This window comes from Lynx rufus, unplaced genomic scaffold (genome assembly GCF_022079265.1).
Source record: "Lynx rufus isolate CCGP_SWC_20201006 ecotype Redwood Valley unplaced genomic scaffold, mLynRuf1.p SCAF_1, whole genome shotgun sequence".
NCBI lineage: Eukaryota > Metazoa > Chordata > Mammalia > Carnivora > Felidae > Lynx > Lynx rufus.
Genome location: NW_025814823.1, coordinates 130,121,698 through 130,144,283, shown reverse-complemented (window position 1 = coordinate 130,144,283; position 22,586 = coordinate 130,121,698). Strand labels below are relative to the sequence as shown.

At 34.5% G+C, this 22,586-nt stretch overlaps 1 protein-coding gene across 2 annotated transcripts in view; it reads right to left on the bottom strand.

Annotated features, from left to right (window-relative positions):
- Positions 1-22,586, bottom strand: part of IPO11 (importin 11) — a 189,271-nt gene that overhangs the window by 76,012 nt on the left and 90,673 nt on the right. For both annotated transcript variants that reach the window (XM_047087054.1, XM_047087064.1), the window contains exons 22-24: positions 15,055-15,131; positions 7,504-7,583; positions 7,047-7,127 (exon numbers count right to left, since the gene is read on the bottom strand). In XM_047087054.1, the coding sequence (XP_046943010.1) occupies positions 7,047-7,127; positions 7,504-7,583; positions 15,055-15,131 (238 nt within the window). The remainder of the gene's footprint in view (positions 1-7,046; positions 7,128-7,503; positions 7,584-15,054; positions 15,132-22,586) is intronic.

Here is a 22,586-nt window from a genome sequence, read left to right as displayed (position 1 = left end):
GAAAAATCTCAGATTGTAATAACAGTAACTTGTTTCTTACTAATAAATACAAGATTCTACATATATACTTACAGGTTTCAAAATAACCATACTAATAATTACTAATGACAATAACACTGTTGAACGCAATTTATAATTTCCGAGTGTTTCTTTCTGGTCTAATATTGTATCCCACCAGGGATACACATGTAAAATACTATGTACTAAAGTTACTTGAAATATTCTTCTCAGATGGCTATGGCACCAACATAATAATAGATGCAAATGTTTTGCCTGTTTTTGATCTTTAGGAACTACTTCTGCTTTATTATTTTAAATCCTGTAAAGCATCTATTTGACTCCAAAACCTAAAGCAAACAACAGGCATACAACCTGAAAGATCTACCTTTTACCCTCTCTCCCTCTTCCCACTCCATAACCACCTTTATTAATTTGATTTATTTGTCCATTGCTCTGTATGCTGTACTCTTGAAACAAGAAAATTACAGACACTAGTCGTCGCCTATAATCTCAAAATCATTCGAACACTATTATACAGAGGTCATCTTCATTCCTTTTTAAGCTGCACAGTACTTTTCCATGTGGTTTAATAAGCTGGGGTACCTCCAATCATCTAATTACCTATTACTAATTATTTTTTATCATTCTGCTATTATAAATTAAACTTCTACACTTTGGTTTTAATCCATCCCTTTTCTGAATATACTTGGAACAGACTATATTTTTTAAATCTGTCAAAAAAAATGCAGGCTTTTAGCTGGTATCTTCCACTCAAACCATTTTCTTGTTTTAGGCTTACACTGCAAACACAGTGGTTAAAGGCATGGATCCTGAAGTCAGAATGCCTATGTTTATATTACAGATCCAATACTTAGTAGTGTGTGACCTTGGACAAAGTATTTACCTCTTTGTGATTTAATTTCTCATCTGTAAAATGGGGAAAAAAACCAGTACTATCATCATAAGTCTATGTGAGGACTGTTATGTGCTTAGCAATGTGTAGTATGTATGTTAATATTAGATCTATTATTATTACAGAATAAATTATACCTTAAAAATATTTGTGCCATCTTAAGTCTTACTACAGTGAATGAAAGCAACATGACTCATTACTGGTTGATAAGACCATGACAAGAGAGTTTCTAAACTCAAAATGATATGTATTCATACAGACAAATTTCAAATTAAAGAGAGGTTAGTAATTCAAATTTGAGTATTTTTAGAATATAATTGTATTCACCTAGATAACTTGTTCTGAGTCACAAAATATAATAAAGTCTATTTTTGCTCTTAACCATTTGCTTCTAAAGCAGGTATACTTGTCTCTCCATCCAATTTTTGTAACATTATAATTTTCTGCTTCAAAGAATAAAGCAGTTACTTCTAGATAGTGTCAGAAATTAGTGTAACAGTGACATTTAGCCAAAAATGTATTAAAAATGTTATATGGCTTACTATATTAAGAAACAGTATGTTAGAGGTATTAAAAATGAAAATAATGAGCTAATATTAAATATTATTATAGCTTTACTGGAACTCTGAGAATAGGAAAATGACAAAAATTTTGAGAATTCTCTCAGTTTTCAAGTACAGGCATAAAAGCACCATTGTCCTAAAATATTCCTTCATTTAAAAAACACAAATAATTTATTCATAGTTGCCAAACTCCTAGTATTTACCATCAATTAAATGATAAGATCTAGCCTCTGAGATTTCAAATAAAATACACAGGTTTAGTTATAGCAATGTTTACCCAAAAATAGTGTTAAATGTTGTATGAGATGGCCAATTTTTAATTCAAGTACTCATATCCTATCAAGGAACTCATGTCGCCATATGTCCGAAGAAACTGGTTTAATCTTTAACTTTTGTTAAATGGTACAAATATTTTAACGTACACTTGCATGATAACTGATTTGTGCTGAATTACTAAATCAAATATTATTAGGTACAATTAAGAAACAATGATATCAGGGGCGCACGGATGGCTCAGTCAATTGCTGAGCGTCCAACTTCAGCTCAGGTAATGATCTCACAGTTCCTGAGTTCCGGCTCCGTGTCGGGCTCTGTGCTGACAGCTCAGAGCCTGGATCCTGCTTCAGATTCTGTGTCTCCCTCTCTCTTTGCTCTTGTCCCACTTGCGCGCTCTCTCTCAAAAATGAACATTAAAAACTTTTTTTTTAATAAAAAAAAACCAACAGTGATATCACCTTTCACATGAAAGGAAAAAGGAGAGGCAAAGAAACTTTTTTCTAGTAAATTTGGTAATTTCCACAATAAAAAATTTTTAAAAGACTATGCTACTATTTTGGAAAGCCAGAAAGAATTAAATAAAATTAATTTCAAAGAGCCAGCTGAGATATATAATTCTTTTTTTTTTTTTAACGTTTATTTATTTTTGAGACAGAGAGAGACAGAGCATGAATGGGGGAGGGTCAGAGAGAGAGGGAGACACAGAATCTGAAACAGGCTCCAGGCTCTGAGCTGTCAGCACAGAGCCCCACGCAGGGCTCGAACTCACGGACCGTGAGATCATGACCTGAGCCAAAGTCGGCTGCTTAACCGACTGAGCCACCCAGGCGCCCCTGAGATATATAATTCTTGATAAAAAAAAAGAAGCTTTATCATTGTGTAAATAGCCTTAGTTTTGAAGTTTTAACTAATGTATTTTTTACTTTAAACACTTATTTAGAAGAAATGTTCAATAGAAGAGGTGGAATAACTTGATTTGTTTTGGTTTTCTTACAGCCAAAAATCTTAACCAAATGAATTATATGGCCTACAAGTTTGGTAGCCTAACTTTCTCCGAAGGGAGATATCGGACAAGTACTTAATTATATAATTAGGTAAAAATAGCCAACACTTATACTACCTGATTACATGGTAGGCACTGTGGTGAGTACTTCACACATGTAAGCTCATGTGATCCTCCTCTCAACTCTAGGATACAGGTAGTTTTCCTGCCCATTTTCAAGATGGAAAGTGAGGAACACAGTAACCTGCTCACCTTCCACAGCTGTGAAGGAGCAGGGCCAATATTCCAACCCTGGCAAGTTTCACTTCAATCTGTAGTCTCACCCACCATGCTAGAGCGCTTTAATTATATTATTTCGTTAAGAATAGAATTAAAAATAGTCAACATTCCCCTTCTGACACATCCTAAAAATCTGCATCATTTTTCAAATGAATTTCACAATGCCCATTCCATATGGCTCAGAACAATTTGTCCTTCAGAAATTATTAATACCATGACAAAGCAGGAAAAAGCAAAAACATTTCAATTCAAATTTTTTGAGAGATGTTTAAAACTAACAAACAACCTCTTAATCACTTAAAATATATCCATTAAAATTTAGCACAGAGGACTTCAGATAATGCAGTTACAAATTATTAAAATTTCATGTGGCACAACTCCTTACATTAACAAATGAGAGAAGTTAGGCCCAGAATATACTCCAGATGGATGTGCAAAGCACAGGCCAAGAGGGAATAACACTGCAAATGTACAGTTGGTATGTTTTAGTTGGTATTTCTGCTGGACGTAGGGATAATCACTGTGCAATCCTTAACGTAAGAATTATGGATTCCCTCGCTTCCAAAACATTTACACTGTATGCATTCAGAGAAAAGAAAATACATAATTTATTGAAGTTAGGACCATGGAAAAGCTTAGTCTCCTAGAGGAGAAATACAGATACACACACACACATAGACACACACACTCCGAGAGAGAAAGAGAAAGAGAAAGAGAAAGAGAGAGAGAGAGAGAGAGAGAGAGAAATCTATAAAGATACCATCAAAATGAGAAGGCAATTTCCTTTCAAATTTCTTTCACTCCTATATTGCCAGTCATTTTTTCCTCAGGTAGAATTAAGGCCCAGTGTTGACTTTTTTTTTTTTTTTTTTTTTTTAAATATCTTCTAGTTCTGGGGAAGAAATTATCACCCAGGCAAAAGATGAGGCTAGGATTACCTAAGACAAATGAAGTTTCTCAGTAAAATGATATATTGCTGCTACATCAGTTTGGTAAGGGCATAAATGCATTAAAAATTCGCAAGAACATTTTTGTACACAACATGTCCAGTGTTACTTAAAATCTTTGCAGCTGAGAGAATCCTTTGAAAGTAGTGGGAGTGAGGACTGAGAAAACACATAGCAGCAGACCAGGCCTCAGGCATCCAGGGTCTCTATAAGCCACAGATTCCTATAATTACCCCTTCAGAGCCCAATGCTTCTTTTCCAACTGTGGCTCACATTCTCACCCTTTAACCCTATACTAAGAAAGAAAATAAATATGAAATTAAAACCAGAGTTTTGCCATATTTTGTTGGCCGCGCCAACATCTTGATTTTAGACTTCTGGTACGTAGAACCCTATGAGAAACGTAATTACTATTATACGTTGACTTCTATTGTTGTAAGTCACCCACACTGTGGTACTTTGGTATAGTGGCCCTGGGAAATATATATAGTCCTTAATGATATGATCCGGTATACCTCCCTTGTCTGATCATCTGATAAGTGAAAACCTCAGTACTACGGCATAGGATACCTTCCAATTTATAGTTACTATATGTTTTAAATACCACCATTATCTTCACCTTCAATAGACAATCATCACAGTATTTTCTCTGCTCTTAGTCTTTCTCACTTCTTTGTGTTATTTAACTTGGTATTTGTCTAATTCATCCTAACCTAGGTTGCCATAATTTGCAAATTAAAAACCTGTGTTTTATCTGGAAACCATAAACCCCTACTAAACCTCTAATGCAAAACCACTATTTAAATAACACTGAATAGGGACTGTTTTGTTTACTTGCCACTCCCCTCCAACAAAATGAGTTAAAAGCAGAAACTGGGGGCACCTGGGTGGCGCAGTCGGTTAAGCGTCCGACTTCAGCCAGGTCACGATCTCACGGTCCGTGAGTTTGAGCCCCGCGTCAGGCTCTGGGCTGATGGCTCGGAGCCTGGAGGCTGCTTCCAGTTCTGTGTCTCCCTCTCTCTCTGCCCCTCCCCTGCTCATACTCTGTTTCTCTCTCTCAAAAATAAATAAACATTAAAAAAAAATTAAAAAAAAAAAGCAGAAACTGTTTTCCTATCACCTATGCCTAGTAGAAGAAAGCAATAAATACCAATACCAAGGGTTGGCACACTATGTCCATGAACCATAACCCTATCAATAAAGCATTACTGGAATACAGCCACACTTACTCAATTACATATCATTTATAACTGCTTTCAATTCTATAATGGCAGATACAAATAGTTGAGACAAAGACTCTATGGGCCCACAAACCCTAAAACATTTACTATCTGGTACTTTACAGAAAGTTTGCTGACCCACTTGGTGAATAAATGAATAATCACCAAAGATATCAAATGCAACCAATATGAAAGTAAAATCAATAAGCATATTAACATGGATATCTGGAGTTTTACAAGTGCGTGTATACAATAAATGTCTGAAGAACACTTTAAATATTATGATGCTTCAGTAAGTTCACACTGATAATTACTCTTATTCGAAGCATAGCAGCTATCACAGTGGTTAATACAGAGGATTTTACCATCTGCACATTTACCCGCTTAGTAACCCCCCCCCATTTACACTGTGGATTAGTATGACAATTACTTTCATTAGTTACATACAGCTGACTCTCGAACAACATGGGTTTGAAGTGTGCAATTCCACTTTTATGCAGATTCTTTCAGTATAGTACAGTAAATGCATTTTCTCATTTCTTTTCATTTTATCTCATATGATTCCCATAATAACATTTTTTCTGCCTTACTTTAAGAATACAGTATATAATACAGATAAACTTAAAACACACGTGTTAATGGATTATTTACATAAGCGTTTGGTCAACAGCAGGGTTTATTAGAAGTTTATGGGGATTCAGAAGTTAAACCTGGATTTTCAAATGTGCAGAGCGTCACCAACTTAAGCCTCTGACTTATTCAAGGGTCAATTGTACCTTTCTTAAAATGGACCTCTTTGAGCAAACACTTTTTATTTCACTGGGGGGAAATCATATAGTTTTTCGGACCTAAATAAATGCCATGGTTTCCATACAATAAATCATACTTTGTTATGATAATTAACACTTCACCTAACCATCTTGCATATCTGACCATATCTGATCTAGAACACAGCTAAGAAATGAGGGGGATAAAAAGGGGATGTACATTCTTGTGAAGTACAAACAGAGCACATGTGAACATTATGTATATACATACACATATGTGTACATGTAAAGATATATTTCACTATATATTTATAAACACCTATGTGTTTATAAATATATATATTTCACTATATTTATAAACACCTATGTGTTTATAAATATATATATTTGATACTAGTTGTATCTTAAGTACATAAATATATACAACTCGGAGCCTGTTCTTAATTATACACAATTATATGCAACATATAAAGATCTTTAACCTGGAAAGATATAAGGCATAAAGATTAACTCAGTTTATTTTTAAAGTTTTTTTTTTAATTGAGGTATAACTGACATAGAACATACATTACTTTCAGGTATACAACACAATGATTTGATATTCATTCTAAATTATACACAATCTATACAAGTTAGTAGTGTAACTATGATAGCCAACACAAATTAAAAGTTCTAAATTATAATAATAAAATTTCTTCCTAAAAGTAGGCTAACCAACTGGAGCAGTGAGATGTATCACATGCTACCAATATATGTTTACAATTCATAAACATTTTAAAGCCTTGCTACACAAAAGTAAGGTTTCAGAATGGGGGAGGAGGAATGGGCCTTGATTAGGGTCCCATCAGCAGGGACCTTGTCAGAAACGTGGAATCTGCATTTTAATAACATCCTCAAGAGATCTGTATGCACATTCAAGTTTGAGACCCCTGGTTCAGAGGTGTCAGAGAAATTAAATAACTTTAAAAGAAAAAACTGTCTAGTACTTTTCTTGCCAATCATCCAAACCCAAATGAAGGTCCAATTTTGCAAAATACAGATGGAAAAATTACAATATTCATTTAACATAGGACAATACCTTGAGCACTTGAACTTGACCTTCTGTAGTAATTTCCTTTAGCAGCTCACAAAAGGACTGACATAGACCTACTGCATATGTCTGAAATTCAATCAGAAGTCAAAATATACATATGAATACATTTGCAGTATTAAAAAAGGCAAAAATTCAATGTGGAACTATCACCTATTTGTGCATTATATACTTAAGTTCTAAGCATATAAAGTTTCAATTAGAACTCTTAAGAAGGAAAAGCTTAGAAAATAAAAATACAGTTCACTGCTTTACTGATTTTTACAGAAATATAAGGATACATTTATCTGCATCCTATCTGCCTTACAGTGCTTACAAAGTTTTTTTCTCTCTTTAAAGTAATAGAGCGATCTTTAAAATTTGTAAAAGGTACCTGTTGATTTCAAATGAGCAACAATCAAATAACTACATAAATTTTTACAACGCAGAAACTACTAAACCATACCTGTAGAAATTCTGTTGATGATAAAAAGATATAACCATTGATGATCTTAAAGCAGGTTCTGAGGTTTTCTGAACTTAGTTCTGCCAATAAATTTATTTGAAAAAGAACAAATTAATTCAATGTTCACAATCAGTTTAAATGAAACAATTTATTTACAACTAAGTTATATACCCTTCTTTACAAATCTTTTCTGAGTGCTATTCAGACTACTAAGATATAGATAGCTATCTAAAAACTGACATCAACCTATACGTGAGTACTTTCCCATACACCTCCACTAGTTAAAACAATTCAGAAAAAAATATTAAGGACCAGGCTTTTTTTTCCCTTCAGAAAAGAATTATGTAACCAAATGAACCAACCTTTTGTTTTAAACTACATTTCTAGTGCTAGTGCCCTACTTATGGAAAGAGTCCCTGTTACACTCCAAAAACTTAAACCATTTAGATAATTCTCAATCCTTGATCATCTTCAAATCTCCTCCCCTGTAAGAACTTACACATAAAAGATGTTCTTAAAATGTAACTACCAGGGGCACCTGGGTGACTTAGTCCATTAAGCGTCTAACTCTTGATTTCAGTTCAGGTCATGATCTCAGTTAATGGGTTCAAGCCCCACATTGGGCTCCACACTGATGGCATGGAGGCTGCTTGGATTCTCTCTCTCCCCTGCTCTCAGTCCCTACCCTGCTCATCCAAGCTCTCTCAAAATAAATAAATTTAAAAAACTGTAACTACCAGAGTAGCACAAGGATATTGTGTTTTAGCTATTCGAGTAGAAAGCTATTTTATTAAAATTGTATATCATCAAATGTTCATAGTGTTATTTTACATCTTAACACGTATAATACAATAGACTACAGATCTTATGTATATAATTATACAGATCAAAACATGTCCCCAAAATCTACATTAAACATCTGCCATTCTTTGTTGCTAATATTTTCAAAATTCTACTTACAATACGATTAAAAAAGATTTTTTTTCTGACAAAATATTGGCCTAGGCTCTGGCACTCAATTAATTCCCATCCTAGCAAAGTGAGAAGACATTCTATTTGGATGAGAACTTTCCATGCACTTTCAAAAGTATCAGACCATCTTACTTCCAGCTCAAAACGTCTTTTAAAGGCACATTCAGTACATACTTTAGGATTCAACAGACCAGTTTAAAATGAAAAAAGTGGAAGGGACAGAGATGGATGAAATTGTTACCATACTAATGAAAAAACATAGAAATAATAAAAGCTATCATCTAAATATTTTTCATGTAAGATGACAAAAACTCTGGATAAAGGAGCAGGCCTTTATATTGGATAAAGCTGTTGTTGTTTTTTTTTTTTTAAAGTTTATTTATTTTGAAAGAGAGAACGTGGGAGCAGAGGAGGGGCATAGAGAGAGGGAGAGAGAGAACCCCAAGCTGTCTCTGAGGTATCAACACAGAGCCCAACATGGGGCTCGAACTCACAAACGGTGAGATTATGAACTGAGCTAAAACCCAGAGTAGGACACTTAAGCGACTGAGCCACTCAAGGCACCCCTGGATAAAATAATTCTTACAAGAAATTGTCTTTTTCTCCTCAAGGAGAAAGCCAAGTCTGGACTTGGGTACACTGTTTAGCAGACCAACAGTGAAAAAGAGATGGGCAATGATTACAAGTAAGGCAGAAAGGTCTTGCTTAAATAAGAGCTTAAAAAGGCCACAATACAGGCACATCAGGGAATGTAATTTCTAAATCACTGACGTCTAAAATCTTATCAATATATACGATGAAGGGAACAATATTTAAGAAGGATTAATTTCCAAAACCACAGTGTCCATCTCTTCTTGCAGACACTTTAAACACTATTCCTGGGTGCATCTAGAGAGGCAAACACTCAAGTGACTAGTTCACTTCATACTGTTTTCCATGCCTCTATCATGCCAAGGTTAGCTTTGACTGAATTTTCTAGGACATGCTATTATCAGCAAGTATTAAATACTGACACTAAAAATACACTTAAAATTAATAAATTTATCTAGTTTAAAGTATAATGAATGTTATTCATTATATCCATGAGTTCCTACGGACACTCTGAAGAAAAATTACTGTCCAGTCTAATATCAAAAGGAGCTATGCTTTAAGGCACCTGGGTGGCTCAGTCGGTTAAGCATCCAACTCTTGCTTTCAGCTCAGGTCACAATCTCATGGTTTGTGAGTTCGAGCCTTGCGTCAGGCTCTGTGCTCACCGTGTCAGAGCCGATTTCAGATCCTCCATCTCCCCCTTTCTAGCCCTCTCCCACTGCTCTTTCCCTCCCTCACTCTCAAAAATAAAGGTTAAAAAAATTTTTTTTAATAAAAAAAAAAGAGCCATACTTCAACCATGCAAGAGATCGTATTTATTTTGTTTTATTTTTATATATAGAGAGAGAGAGCACACCCGAGCAAGAAAGAGGAGCAAATGGAGAGAGAGAATCCCAAGCAGGGCTCAATCCCAAGACTTTGGGATTATGACCTGAGCTGAAATCAAGAGTTGGAAACTCAACCGACTGAGTCACCCAGGTGCCCTGTATTTACTTTCAGACCCTGTGAATAACTTAAATCAAATGCTATCAAGCAGGGGCTACTGCCCTCCCAGGAGATACATGGCAAGGGCTGGAAACTCTGGTTGTTACAACTGTCTAGTGGAATGAGGTTAAGGAGGCAATTAAGCTTCCTACAATGCACACAACAGCACCTCAAAGCAAAAAATGACCTGACCCAAAATGTCAACAGTGTCCACACTGAAAACGCCTAACTTAAGTGGTCAAGTGTTTCTTTCATAGCTTGTGAATGAAATCAGAGGGCAAATCTCTGACCCATAGTATCTAACTGTACTATCCATGTATGATTTGTATCTATTAGTCTAATTATAATTTATACTCTGCAAATCCTTTTTTTTTTACCCCCTATTCTTCTGCTCCTGTAATCTGCACCTTCATGTTATGTTTTATTTATTTTCTTAAAGTCTCTGTAATAGGACAAAGAGAACAAATTATTGAATAATGTTTAAAAAATTGAGTAGAAAACTCTATTTAACCATACTACTTAATGTTTATGTTTGGAAATGTGACTATCACAATTTCTTTTTATTTCAAGTTCTGATAATATATGAGGGCTAAAATGTGTAATAGAGCCTACCTACATTATCATGAAGTTAGAGAGGGAAAAGTCCCTTCCAAATTAGAGAGCAAGTTACCAGCAGAAAAATTTGATGGGTCAAGGAACATTAGTTTGACATTTATGGTAACATGGACAAGAGCCAGTCAGATATGTATCTTGTAAGTAACGAGAATACTAAGTAAGTTAACACTATAAAATAGATTTAAAGGATTTTAAAAACAAGCCTTTAGAACTACATTATCTGAATTACTTTTAATTATAGCCTCTGGTTCTACTTTAAATTCCTCTGATTCTACATATATTTAGGAAAAAGGATACAAAATGAATTTTAGCCCTGGATTTATTCACACTTAATTAACATATCTTAAAAACCATTAACTTAAACATCTAATAATAGTCAATATTGTTGGTTTTATGGATTTTAAACGAAAATGAGAAAATTCCTGCCAATAGCTTTATTTCTACTTATAAAAATGTAATAGCTATCATATTGACTAAGTAACTTTTTAAAAATCACAGATATTGGAGCGCCTGGGTGGCTCAGTCAGTTGAGCGTCCGACTTTGGCTCAGGTCATGATCTCGCAGTTTGTGAGTTCGAACCCCGCATTGAGCTCTGTGCTGACAGCTCGGAGACTGGAGCCTGCTTCGGATTCTGTGTCTCCCTCTCTCTGCCCCTTCCCCGCTCATGCTCTGTCTCGCTCTGTCTCTCAAAGATGAATAAACGTTGAAAAAAAATTTTTTTTTAATAAATAAAAATCACAGATATAAAAAGAATGTGTTTTCACTGATAAGATAAGCAAGTTTTCTTTTGATCTGTATTCTTAAATGATTAAAATTAATACTCTGGTTGGACTTCAAAGTAAATTTTAAACCTCATATAAAAGAATGTATACGCAAAATGCTGTATGTGGAAATTAGTTTTACAATACTCAAAAAAAAAAGTTAACACTGATATCAAGGTTACTAAACGTGTAAACATGATTTCTTCATATTACCAAACCAAATATACATACCATAATACATAAAACAAATTACACATGTTTGCTTTCAAAGAGAAAAGCAGGGAATAAACTAATTCAAAAGCATCTATATCATCTATATTCACTGCTACTATCTGTAAAATACAGAATTTTTAAAACTTTTGAAAATTAAAAAAGTTTACATCAAATATCAGTATCACAAGGATGAAATTTCACTAGTTCTTTTTTAAACAATGTTTACTCATTTTCAGAGAGAGGGCATGCGTTTGTGGGGGAGGAACAGAGAGTGCATGTATGAGTACTCGTGGTGGGTGGGGAGAGCAACAGACAGGGAGAGAAAGAGGGGGAGGGGGAGGGGGAGAGACAGAGAGAGAGAGAGAGAGAGAGAGAGAGAGAGAGAGAGAGAGAATATCCCAAGAAGGCTCAGTGCTGTCAGCACTGAGCTCAAGGCAGGGCTTGATCTCACCAATAGTGAGATCATGATCTGAGCTGAAATCAAGAGTCAGATGCTTAACCGCCTAAGCCACCCAGGTGCTCTACAATTTCACTAGTTTTTGATCCAGTTAAGTAACAAATCCTAAAAAGGTTGGTTAGCTTTTCTTTTAAAATAACAGTAATATTAACAGTAACACATATAATTGCAAAATACTTAACTAATCTTTAGTATGTGCCAGAAAATGTTCTTAACACATAGAAGTCCTTACTGATTTGGAAAGACTATGCATCAACTACAAAGCTTTCTATGGTAAACTGTACCATTGTGTTTACCTAAATCTACAATCAAAATACTGTCATAAAATCACAGTAGGGTTAGTCAATGCTTTTATGTCTCTTTTTCCAGTGTACCAACCCTTCTCCTGCTATACTGTAAAGGTCAGGTATGCTGAATTTGGGGTCAAAGAACAAATGTAAAGTGAAATCACTGTGACTATCCACTCTGTCATGAACAGGAGTCAGCCATTTTTACTTAGGAAGATATCCATAAAGGAAAATTGTCTGAATCCTGTTCATGACAACGTTGATAATGGCTCCAGTTGAGGTTTCTATTCCTCGGTCAAATATAAAGAACTGTGGATTACCCAGAATGGCACTGTATGTGGTCTCCAAGTTAGGTAGAATAGAACTAAAAGGCCTCTGTCAGAGTTAAGGGAAATGAAAGGCTATTTCCCACTCTATTTCTCTGTGGTGTCTTAAAGACAGACACAACTTTTCTTACAAGACTAGCAATAAGTGGTCTATTGGCACAGTCTTCATCTTTGGGAATTTTTTCAACATTTTTATAAGGACACTTTATGATAAATGGCAAGTGGCTCTTTAATGGAAAACAATGGGTATTTTGGTATTATTTGAGATTTATATGAAGAACAGGATAACAGAAGATCTCAGAAAAAACACAAAGGACTAATTATATCATCTGCCCACTAATACCACCCAGCAAATGAGATGTTTTCTAATCAGTTTTAATAGTGTTTTAATCCACATTTGTTGATACTTTCAAAAAGTTTATCTACTTTTCCAGTGCATCACTGTACCTCAATAATATTTCTGCCTCTAATAACACTGCTCACTACAAATAAGTTCTCAGAAAAAAGTCTTCAGATATTGCCATAAATGCCCTCTCCTGACAATATTCAGTTAGTGTATACAAAGTTCCAATGAAGGAATTAAAGATGCTTGAAGAATACTATGAATGGAAAAAAATTTTTACATTTTATAAATAAATGATACTATTTTACAGACTGGAAAAGAATCAGAAAGGCGACTAAATACCACCGTATACAATCCTTGTATTACTCCATGAGTTGATGTGGATGAAACTCGACTGTATTATGCTAACTGAAGTCAGTCAGTCAGAGAAAGACAAATATCCTATGATTTCACTCACATGTGGAATTTAAAAAATACAGATGATATGTGGGGAAGGGAAGGAAAAATAAAATAAGATAAAGACAGAGAGGCAAACCCTAAAAGACTCTTAAATACAGAAAACTGAGGGTTGCTGGAGGGGAGATGGGTGGGCAAATGGTCTAGATGGGTGATGGGCATTAAGGTCGGCAGTTGTGACAAGCACCGAGTGTCATATGTAAGTGATGAATCACTAAATTCTACTCCTGAAACCAATACTACACCGAATGTTAACTAACCTGATTTTAAATGAAATCTTGGAAAGAAAAAAAATGTGAATCTCCAATGATAAAATCCCTCACGAAGTAAAATCTCCATAAACAATTATTCATTTTTTCAATGTAAAATACTACATACTTGTGAATGGTAGTGATATCTAACAAAAAAGTATTTATTCCCTTGAGAATTATCATCATAATCCATGTTTAGATTGAAAAACAAAACAACAATTAGATCTCATCCAAGGTGGCTGAAAGAAACTAAGGCCCCATTCCTTGCAGAGTGTCCAGTTCCCCTATCCCATGTGCCACAAGTGATGCTCCAGGAACATCAAGCTTCGGGATAGGGTGCCTGGGTGCTCAGTTAGTTAAGCATCCAACTCTTGATTTGGACTCAGGTCATGATCTCACTGTTTGTGAGCTAGAGCCCCACGTCGGCTCTGCACCGACAGCTCAGAGCCTGCTCAGGATTCTCTCTCTCCCTCTCATTCTGCCCCTCCCCTGCTCACATGCTCTCTCTCTCACAAAATAAACTTTAAAAGACAAAAAGAACACTAAGCTTCATGATGTCACATCTCTATACATAAGTAACACATCAACAAACAATAAATATGATTTGCCAGTAGTTAACAGTCTTCACATTGTTGCTTCCTTAGGCTAAAAGAGAAACACGTATGGGAGCACCTGGGTGGCTCAGTCAGTTAACCATCCAACTCTTGGTTTCAGCTCAGGTCATGATCTCACAGTTCATGAGTTCAAGCCCCACACTGGGCTCTGTGCTGGAAGCTGGGAGCCTGCTTGAGATTCTCTTTCTCCCTGTCTCTGCCCTCCCCAACTCACACTGTCTCTCTCTCAAAATAAATTTAAAAATTAAAAAAAAGAAAAAAAAATATGTACAGAGCTCATTTGTGATAGCGTAAATCTGATACCATAAAATCACTTTGTAAAACAAACTGGATGAAACCACGGTATACAGAAGCAGTTTTATAATATTGTCTTTTAAATACTTTATAGAATCTGCTATGAAACACAGAAATTTTAACAAAGTTAAAACTAAACACAGAATTAGATTTCCAGGAAGACTTTTTTTAGTGATTTAGTAAATTTAGCATTCACTCTTCACAAAGTAGAAATGGTTTTACAAAGTTATATAGGAAAAAAAAATCCACAAACTATTAAAACACTATTAAACTTGTGAGTATCAGGGACTCGTGTAAAATGGAAGGTATAATTTAAAGTCACCCAATAAGGCCCCAAAGGAGGGCTGCATTCAAAAACAGTATTAAGTTTACATTTTAATACATACCAAGAAGGGGGGACATATTCTGAAATATGCGAAGCAACTCCGGTGTAACACATGGGCTGTTTTCCAAAGTCACTAACCTAGGAAGAAAAAACAAATAGCTGAATCTCTTTCTATAGCCATTAAGCTCTTAACAATACAACTTACTAAAAAATTGTCCCATCTAAAGGAAGAAAGAAAAATGAACAATACAGCAAGTTACAAAAGTTATCTTTCTATATCGAATGAAAAAGTACACATCGCACATTATTATTTTCTATATACACAGCAAAAATAGTGAGGAAAGTAACTACATATTAAAATATTTACAACTACAAAACGTCTTTACAATAAAATTTTAATGATACAGCAAAAGCATGATTATTATGGAATGGTCAAGGAAACATAAAATTGTCTTGTTCTTTTTATATTGTTCTGTCACATGTAACTGATGTGCCCTTTCAACAAGACACTGGGCAATATGAAAGAATAAATCTATAAAAATAAAATATATATGGGTTGTGGTTTATCACAGAAGTGTGCATTTGGTTTACCTCCTCACCCCTCACCCAAAGAAGTTAAAGGAGAAAAAAAAACCATGATTGTCACAATAGTTGCAAGAAAGGAGTAGGAGGGGATCCTATTCAAAATCTAACATTCATTATAAAAACGCTTATCCTATTACAAGCAGAAAGTAAATCCTTAATCTGATAAGAGAGGACCTATCCAACACTCAAAGAAAACACACCTAATGATATGTTGAAGCCATTCTCTGGAAAAACAGAATCACATCTCAAACAATTTCTTCTATTACCTTGCCTGCCTTCCCATCTACTGAGTGTATATATGGATGGTTCCTCACATGATAGATATGCCAACTAAGTTAATAAGACACAAGGGTGAGAGGAGAAAGTTAAATAGGCTTTATTTACAACAGGTGTGACAGAAAAGAGACGCAGAAAGAATTCATAAAGTATTTTAACCACTAAGAGACTTCAACAAGGCTGCTGTAAATATCAATACACTGCATACAAAAATGAACTCAGTTTCTACACTCAAAACAAATAAAGATTTAAATAGATGTTTGGGCACCTGGGTGCCTTAGTTGGTTGAGTGTCCGACTCTTGCTTTCAGCTGGGGTCATGATCTCCCAGTTTTGTGAGTTTGAGCCCTCTGTCGGGCTCTGTGCTGGCAGCTCAGAGCCTGCTTGGGATTCTCTCTCTCCCTCTCTCTGACTCTCCCCCACTTGCAAGGTCTCTGTCTCTCTCAAATAAAGTAAAACTTAAAAACAAAATAAAAATATTTAAATAGATGTTATTATAAGAAATACTAATACAAAAATCTAGCATCATAATGATGTCAATTCTCTCCCCCACTTACAATGTTTCTCTCTCAAATAAAACTTAGAAACAAAGTATTTAAACAGACGTTATTTTAAGAATCACTGATACAAAAATCTAGCATCATAATGATGTCAATTCTCTCTAAACTGTTATAGAGAATCAATAAAACTTCAACCCTCCATAGACTTTCCCCTAGAAATTAGGAAAGTGGATTCTAAAATGATTTAGAAGGCAAATGACCAAGAATAAACAAGAAATTTATCAAGAAAAAAAACATATGGCGGGGGGGGGGACTTGCTTTATGACTCACTCTAAAACTAATGTATTTAATATCATAAAAAGAATACCACAAGAAACAGACCCACTCATTTAGGACAGAGGTGGTTCCTAGGTTAAGAAAGGTTGGAAAACTCAGGCATTGGTGGGAAGCTACTGGGCCTCTACCTCACACGAAATACAGAAATTAATTCCAGTATTTATATGAGAAGTGTAAGTCTTTATTTTATGTTAGCAGTACATACTTATAGCTTTAGGTTTAAGAAAGACTACAGAAAAAGATGAATAGGACTACATTAAAGTTAACAATTACTCTATGTCAGAAGATGTCTCAAAATTGTCAAAATCTAAGTCACATGCTGGGAGAAGATTGTTTCTAATATATATAACTGAAAAGGGAACAGTATTCAAAGGAATATACAAAAGAGGTTAGGAAGAGAAAAACATATAGAACAAACGAACAAGCAATCCACAGGATACAAAAATTGGCAATAAACTTGACTATTAAAAGTATAAAAAGATACTGAACCCAACCAGTAATCAAATCACAGCCAAAATTACAAACGCAAATTATAAGCAAAACAAGGTACAATTTTACCCCTACCATATTACCAGGATTTTCAGTCTGACCTAATAAATACTGGCAAAGCTATAAAAAAGTGAAAACTCTTGCACACTGCTGACAGGAAGAAGTTGGTATCAAGACTTGGAAAGTATTATTATCTGAACTAGTGAAATATGTCTATGTGCACACACCTATGACCTCATGAATAAGGTCTCATACATTTGCACACTTATTCATGTACAAAAATGTTCAAGTTGCATTATCTGAACATCCGACAAAATGGCATATGAGTAAATGAACTGTTACATTCACACCATTAAATTCAGCAATATAGATGAATCTTAGAACAGAGAGCTAAAAAAATAAGTTAGAACACCTATTGTAAAATTTATATGAAGGTAAGATACATTGTGTAGAGTCACATACAAACGTGATTGTAAAAACAGCAAGCCACAAGAAAATAAACTAAGGAATGAAAACAAAAAATACTGGTACACCGGCTCATCCCTGCAATGAAAACAGGAGAATCCAACAAACATCCCACACCATGGGCTTCACAGACATTCTTACTCTCCCACAGCTTCACCAGGGTACAGAAAATGGATTTTCATTTTATGTAAGTTATAAATAATTACAAACAATATGACTTCCCTATTACTTTGTATCTATGAATTATTTCACAAATCTTAAATGTCAAAATTAGGAAGAAGAAGGGGGACATAGAAGAAAGCAGCCACCCACAAAATGAAGTACGGGCCACACACACAAGCAGTGGTAGCTTTAGATACTTTGATCAACAAGAAGAGGATTTGATTCCATGATTACATTTCTCAAGAATACAATGAAAGAAAAGATTTTTAAAATTCTTTCCTATTCCCCTTTAAAATAAAAATGAAACCGAAAGAAAAACCATAATCCAGTCATGATATCTCAGTGAGAAAACAATTGATGGGCATCTTCTAAATCTCAGAATACATTTGAAGCTCTGTCACTGGGCCCAAATTAAGACTCCATGTGACTCTTTCCCTCCCACTGTCATTATCTTAGTAAAAAGAGCATTCAGGTCATTGTCACTCTCACTACCTACCTATGCTAGCTTCCCAAATACAAGCCATACTATTTTAAAAAGGAAGAAATCTTGGGGCGCCTAGGTGGCTCAGTTGGTTGAGCGTACAATTCTTGGTTTTGGCTCAAGTCATGATCTCACGGTTTGTGGGTTACAGCCCCATGTGGAGCGTGCTTGGGATTCTCTCTTTCTCCCTCTCTTTCTGGCTATCCCCCGCTCATACTCTCTCAAAATAAATAAACTTAAAAACAAAAAGGCAAAAAAATCTAGCAGAGTTTAAAGTACTTAAAAGTACTATGACATGGCAACCACTCCAGATTAAACAAGTGAATGCTTAGAAAGGAAAGAAAGAGAAACAAAGTCAAGGCACTAATGGAAAGTTAAGGGACAAGTTATGCTGATGAATAATTAGACAAAGTTGTATATACCAACATCTTTAGCTAGAGAAATGTAAATTTTAATGTTACCCCTCTAAATAAAATACAGAAAACAAAGAGCATGAAGTAAAAACACAGGCATAGCAATTCAACAAATAAATATGAGAGCATGAAAATTCTTTTGAGGCAAAGCCTCTCTGGTTAAGTGAAATACAAAATATAAAAATTTTCTCTGTATACGAGATACAATTAAAGTTCTAATAGAAAAGCTAAAATGTAAAAGTTGAACAAAAAAAGTTAAGTCAAATCTAAACAAAATAAACCATATAACAATATTAGTATCAAATAAAATTTAAATGCAAAAGAATTAAAAGGTGAAAAATTAATCAATACATACATATATCAAATGACACTTCATGATAATATTTTAAATTTTAAATACTGTGTTTTATTTGTTAAATTCTTTAAAACAATATAGAAAAATACCAAAACTCTGTGCTGTAAATAATTTATTTCTAGCATTCAAGTATAAAAAGAAATAGAAATAAAAAGGGACACTGACACAAAGCAAACTAAATAGATATTTTAATTAATCACTGTCAAGATTAAGAAGTGAAACACTGATTTGAACCATACAACCTATTAGTTAGAAAGAATAGATATATATAAAGTCTGCATCTTTAATATCATCACTATTTGAGACTGTTACAAAAAGAGAGCCTCGAGTCATTAAAATTCTTAACTTTTTAAAAATTGTACAAGTGACAAGTTGTATTTACAATGCAATAAATCCAGACCTGAATCATGTACTTTAATATCAGCAAAAAATAAATGAGGTTGCGTCAAAGAAGACATTAAAAAACTCTAATGCTACTACCAAAATAACAAGACTTAAGGGAAATAGGCCATTACAATGGAAGGCAAATTCATAGCTTTAAATGTTTTAGCACTTAAGAAAAGGTAATGAAGTAACTATTTTTTTATAGCTTTAAAAAAATACACCCAGTTAAGGGTAGGAAGTAGAAAATATGAAGCAGAAGTAACAAAGGGCAGAAACAGAGAACTCATAAAATGCAACATGTAGTTCTTTCATATTAATAAAAAGAAAAAATCTCTAATATACTTTTTTTTTTTACATCTCCAATTTTTATTGGCAAAGAGAGTAGCCATTTTCATAACAAAGTCTATTAGAAACATCCACCAGCTTTGCCCAATGTATTTTCATTACATTCAGAGTATGCAATACCTGATGCATACTCTATTCTAGTTGGTAAGGCATGTGTTGAACCTCATTATGGTACTGGGCCCAAAGCACAGAATGTTTCTCTTGGTTACCATTTAATTATCTTGCCAGTTACCTTTTAATTATGAATCCGTACTAGCATATAAAGTGCTGCTTCTACATATTTGCCTGACTAATAAATGTACTTTAAAAGAGATAATAAATATACTTTAAAAAGAGATAAATCAAAAATAAGACTACAAGTAACAGAGATAAAGCACATGCTTGTATGTTTTTTTTTTATTAGTATCTTAAGGGAGGAAGTACCAAAATTAGCAGACATGGAAAATCAAAACTAAAGTATGTACAAACTAACAACTAAGAAACAACCTGAAAATATCACCAAACTGTGAATAACTTCCCAGCCACTGCCATGAGTCCATTTCCAGTTCCCTTTTCTACTCAATTTTCAAATCATCCAAAGAATAGTTACCATATCACAGAGATCATTCCAGTATGGAAAAAAACACATTTTTTAAAATAGTGAATTGGTAAAACACACATGACACTGATATGAAATCAGACAGTATCACAAAATATGGACAAGAGATCTTAAAAGTTCAGGAAAAAATAAAATCTGATAAAATACCATAGAACAATAGAAAAGACTTGTATAACATATCAAAAGTAGAATTCACCCTAGCAAAAAAAGTTTATCTCAGAAGTCAGCTCTTTAAAAAGAGATTTTGAGGTTTTAAGATTCTAATCTCCTGAGTAGATGGCAAAAGGCAGTCACATCAGTTGTTGTTGTTGTTGTTTTTAATGATGAAGACCATATTACATTTAATGGCATATAGCCCACGCTTACTGTGGACCAGTATCCATTACCTGATCCTACTTCCTTTAACAAAGAACAAAACAACAACAAAAAAAACTATTAATGCAAGGTTTGTTCAAATTCTATTTAAAAATATTTTATAGTAATAGGTTTATATTAGTAAAGAAGATCAAAAATTATTGAGCCAAATCTCAGAATATTAAGTCAAATGACAAAAACAAACTTTAAGTAGAAAAAGAGGAAATGATAAATATAAGACCAGAAACTAACAAATAGGTAACAAAAATACAACAAAGAGAAAGCCAAAGGGTGGTTCTTTGAGAAGACTAGTAACACTGGCAAATCTCTAGCAAGCTGCATCAAGGGGGATGGGGGGAGGGGAACATGGGGGGAAAAAACACATAATCACTCTAAAAAGTTTTCCTTTGTGTATGGGACCTCAAATATCTCCTACTACTAATTATCCCCTGGTAAGTTCAAATTCCCATTCTCCAAGATAACTATTTAAATCTTTTTTCTCCACAAATCCCTCTCTCTTCTATGTACTTCCACTTCAGCCAATATTAAAGTGATGACTATGCTTCATATTTGAGAAAACAGAATCTATTAGACCCAACACCTTCCTATCACATCCCACTATAATACAAAAATCCATCTTCCTGCCTCCAGTTAAAATGGATGAAGTATCACTGATGTTACTTAAAACCAAAACCAACAAACAGCTACATATGCTAAATCGCATCCCTTCTTGCCTCCAATTATGTCGTTCTCTGGAGCCTCATCCATCCCTCTAGACTCTGCATTCCCCACACCAGCCAACTGCTGCCCTATTTCGACATTCCTCTTCATTGTCAAGTGCTCCCAATGTTGCCAAGGCTCACAGTCTGTAATTACTTAATTTCAATTCTAGTCAGTTCTTACTACTTTACTGAAACCCTTGCTATCATCTCCATGTGGCCAAATTCACTTTTTTGTACGATTCTACCTAGAATAATCAGCAACATATGACGTAGCTGACCACCCTTTCAGGAAATATTCTTTCTTGGCTTGGTTTTCCTCCTCTTATCAACAGACAGCTCTACTCTGTCACCCTTGATGGCGCCCCTCATGTGACCTCACGAATGCCTTAAGTTCCTTGGGATTCTGCTAGGAGCAGAATGTTCCACATCTGCCCTTCCTTCTTAGGCAACTTTACAGACTCTCATATGCAAAGAGCTAACCATTTAACACACATTATCTCATCCTCACAACCATGTGGGGTAGGAATTATACTTCCTAATTTTACAGATTAAGAAAGTGAGGCTCACAGATGATGATTACATACCTCATGCAGTGGCATAATTGGGACTGGCACCTATATCTGATTCTAAAAATGAGTTCTAACTCAGTATACTCTAGTTTAATTTAAAGAATCTAAGCTATTAAGCATTTGAGCTAAAAAAAAAAAAAGAAACAAAAAAGAGAGAGAGAAAAGAAAAAAGGTATTCTAACAATTTCATTTTGTTTACATACAACTAAAGGCTAAGAAAACAAGAGATAACAACAGAGCAATGTACATTTATTACTGCCTGTTCATGTAATCCTTAAAAAATTTATATACCTTTAATAAACACATTAATATGCTAAGTCTATAATACTGTTAAGTATCGGAGTCTATCTCTTTACTATAAGTAATACTTTTAATTTTTCTAATAGTCAACATCATATATTGTCTACATATTTATAGAAAAGTATGTGTCTGACACTAGTCAGAGACTAGTGTCTTAATTTGTAATCTAGAGTAGGCGTTGGACAGCTAGAGTTCGTGAGTCAAATTCAACCCACACTCAATTTCTATAAATGATGTTTTACTGCAACACAAACATTTTA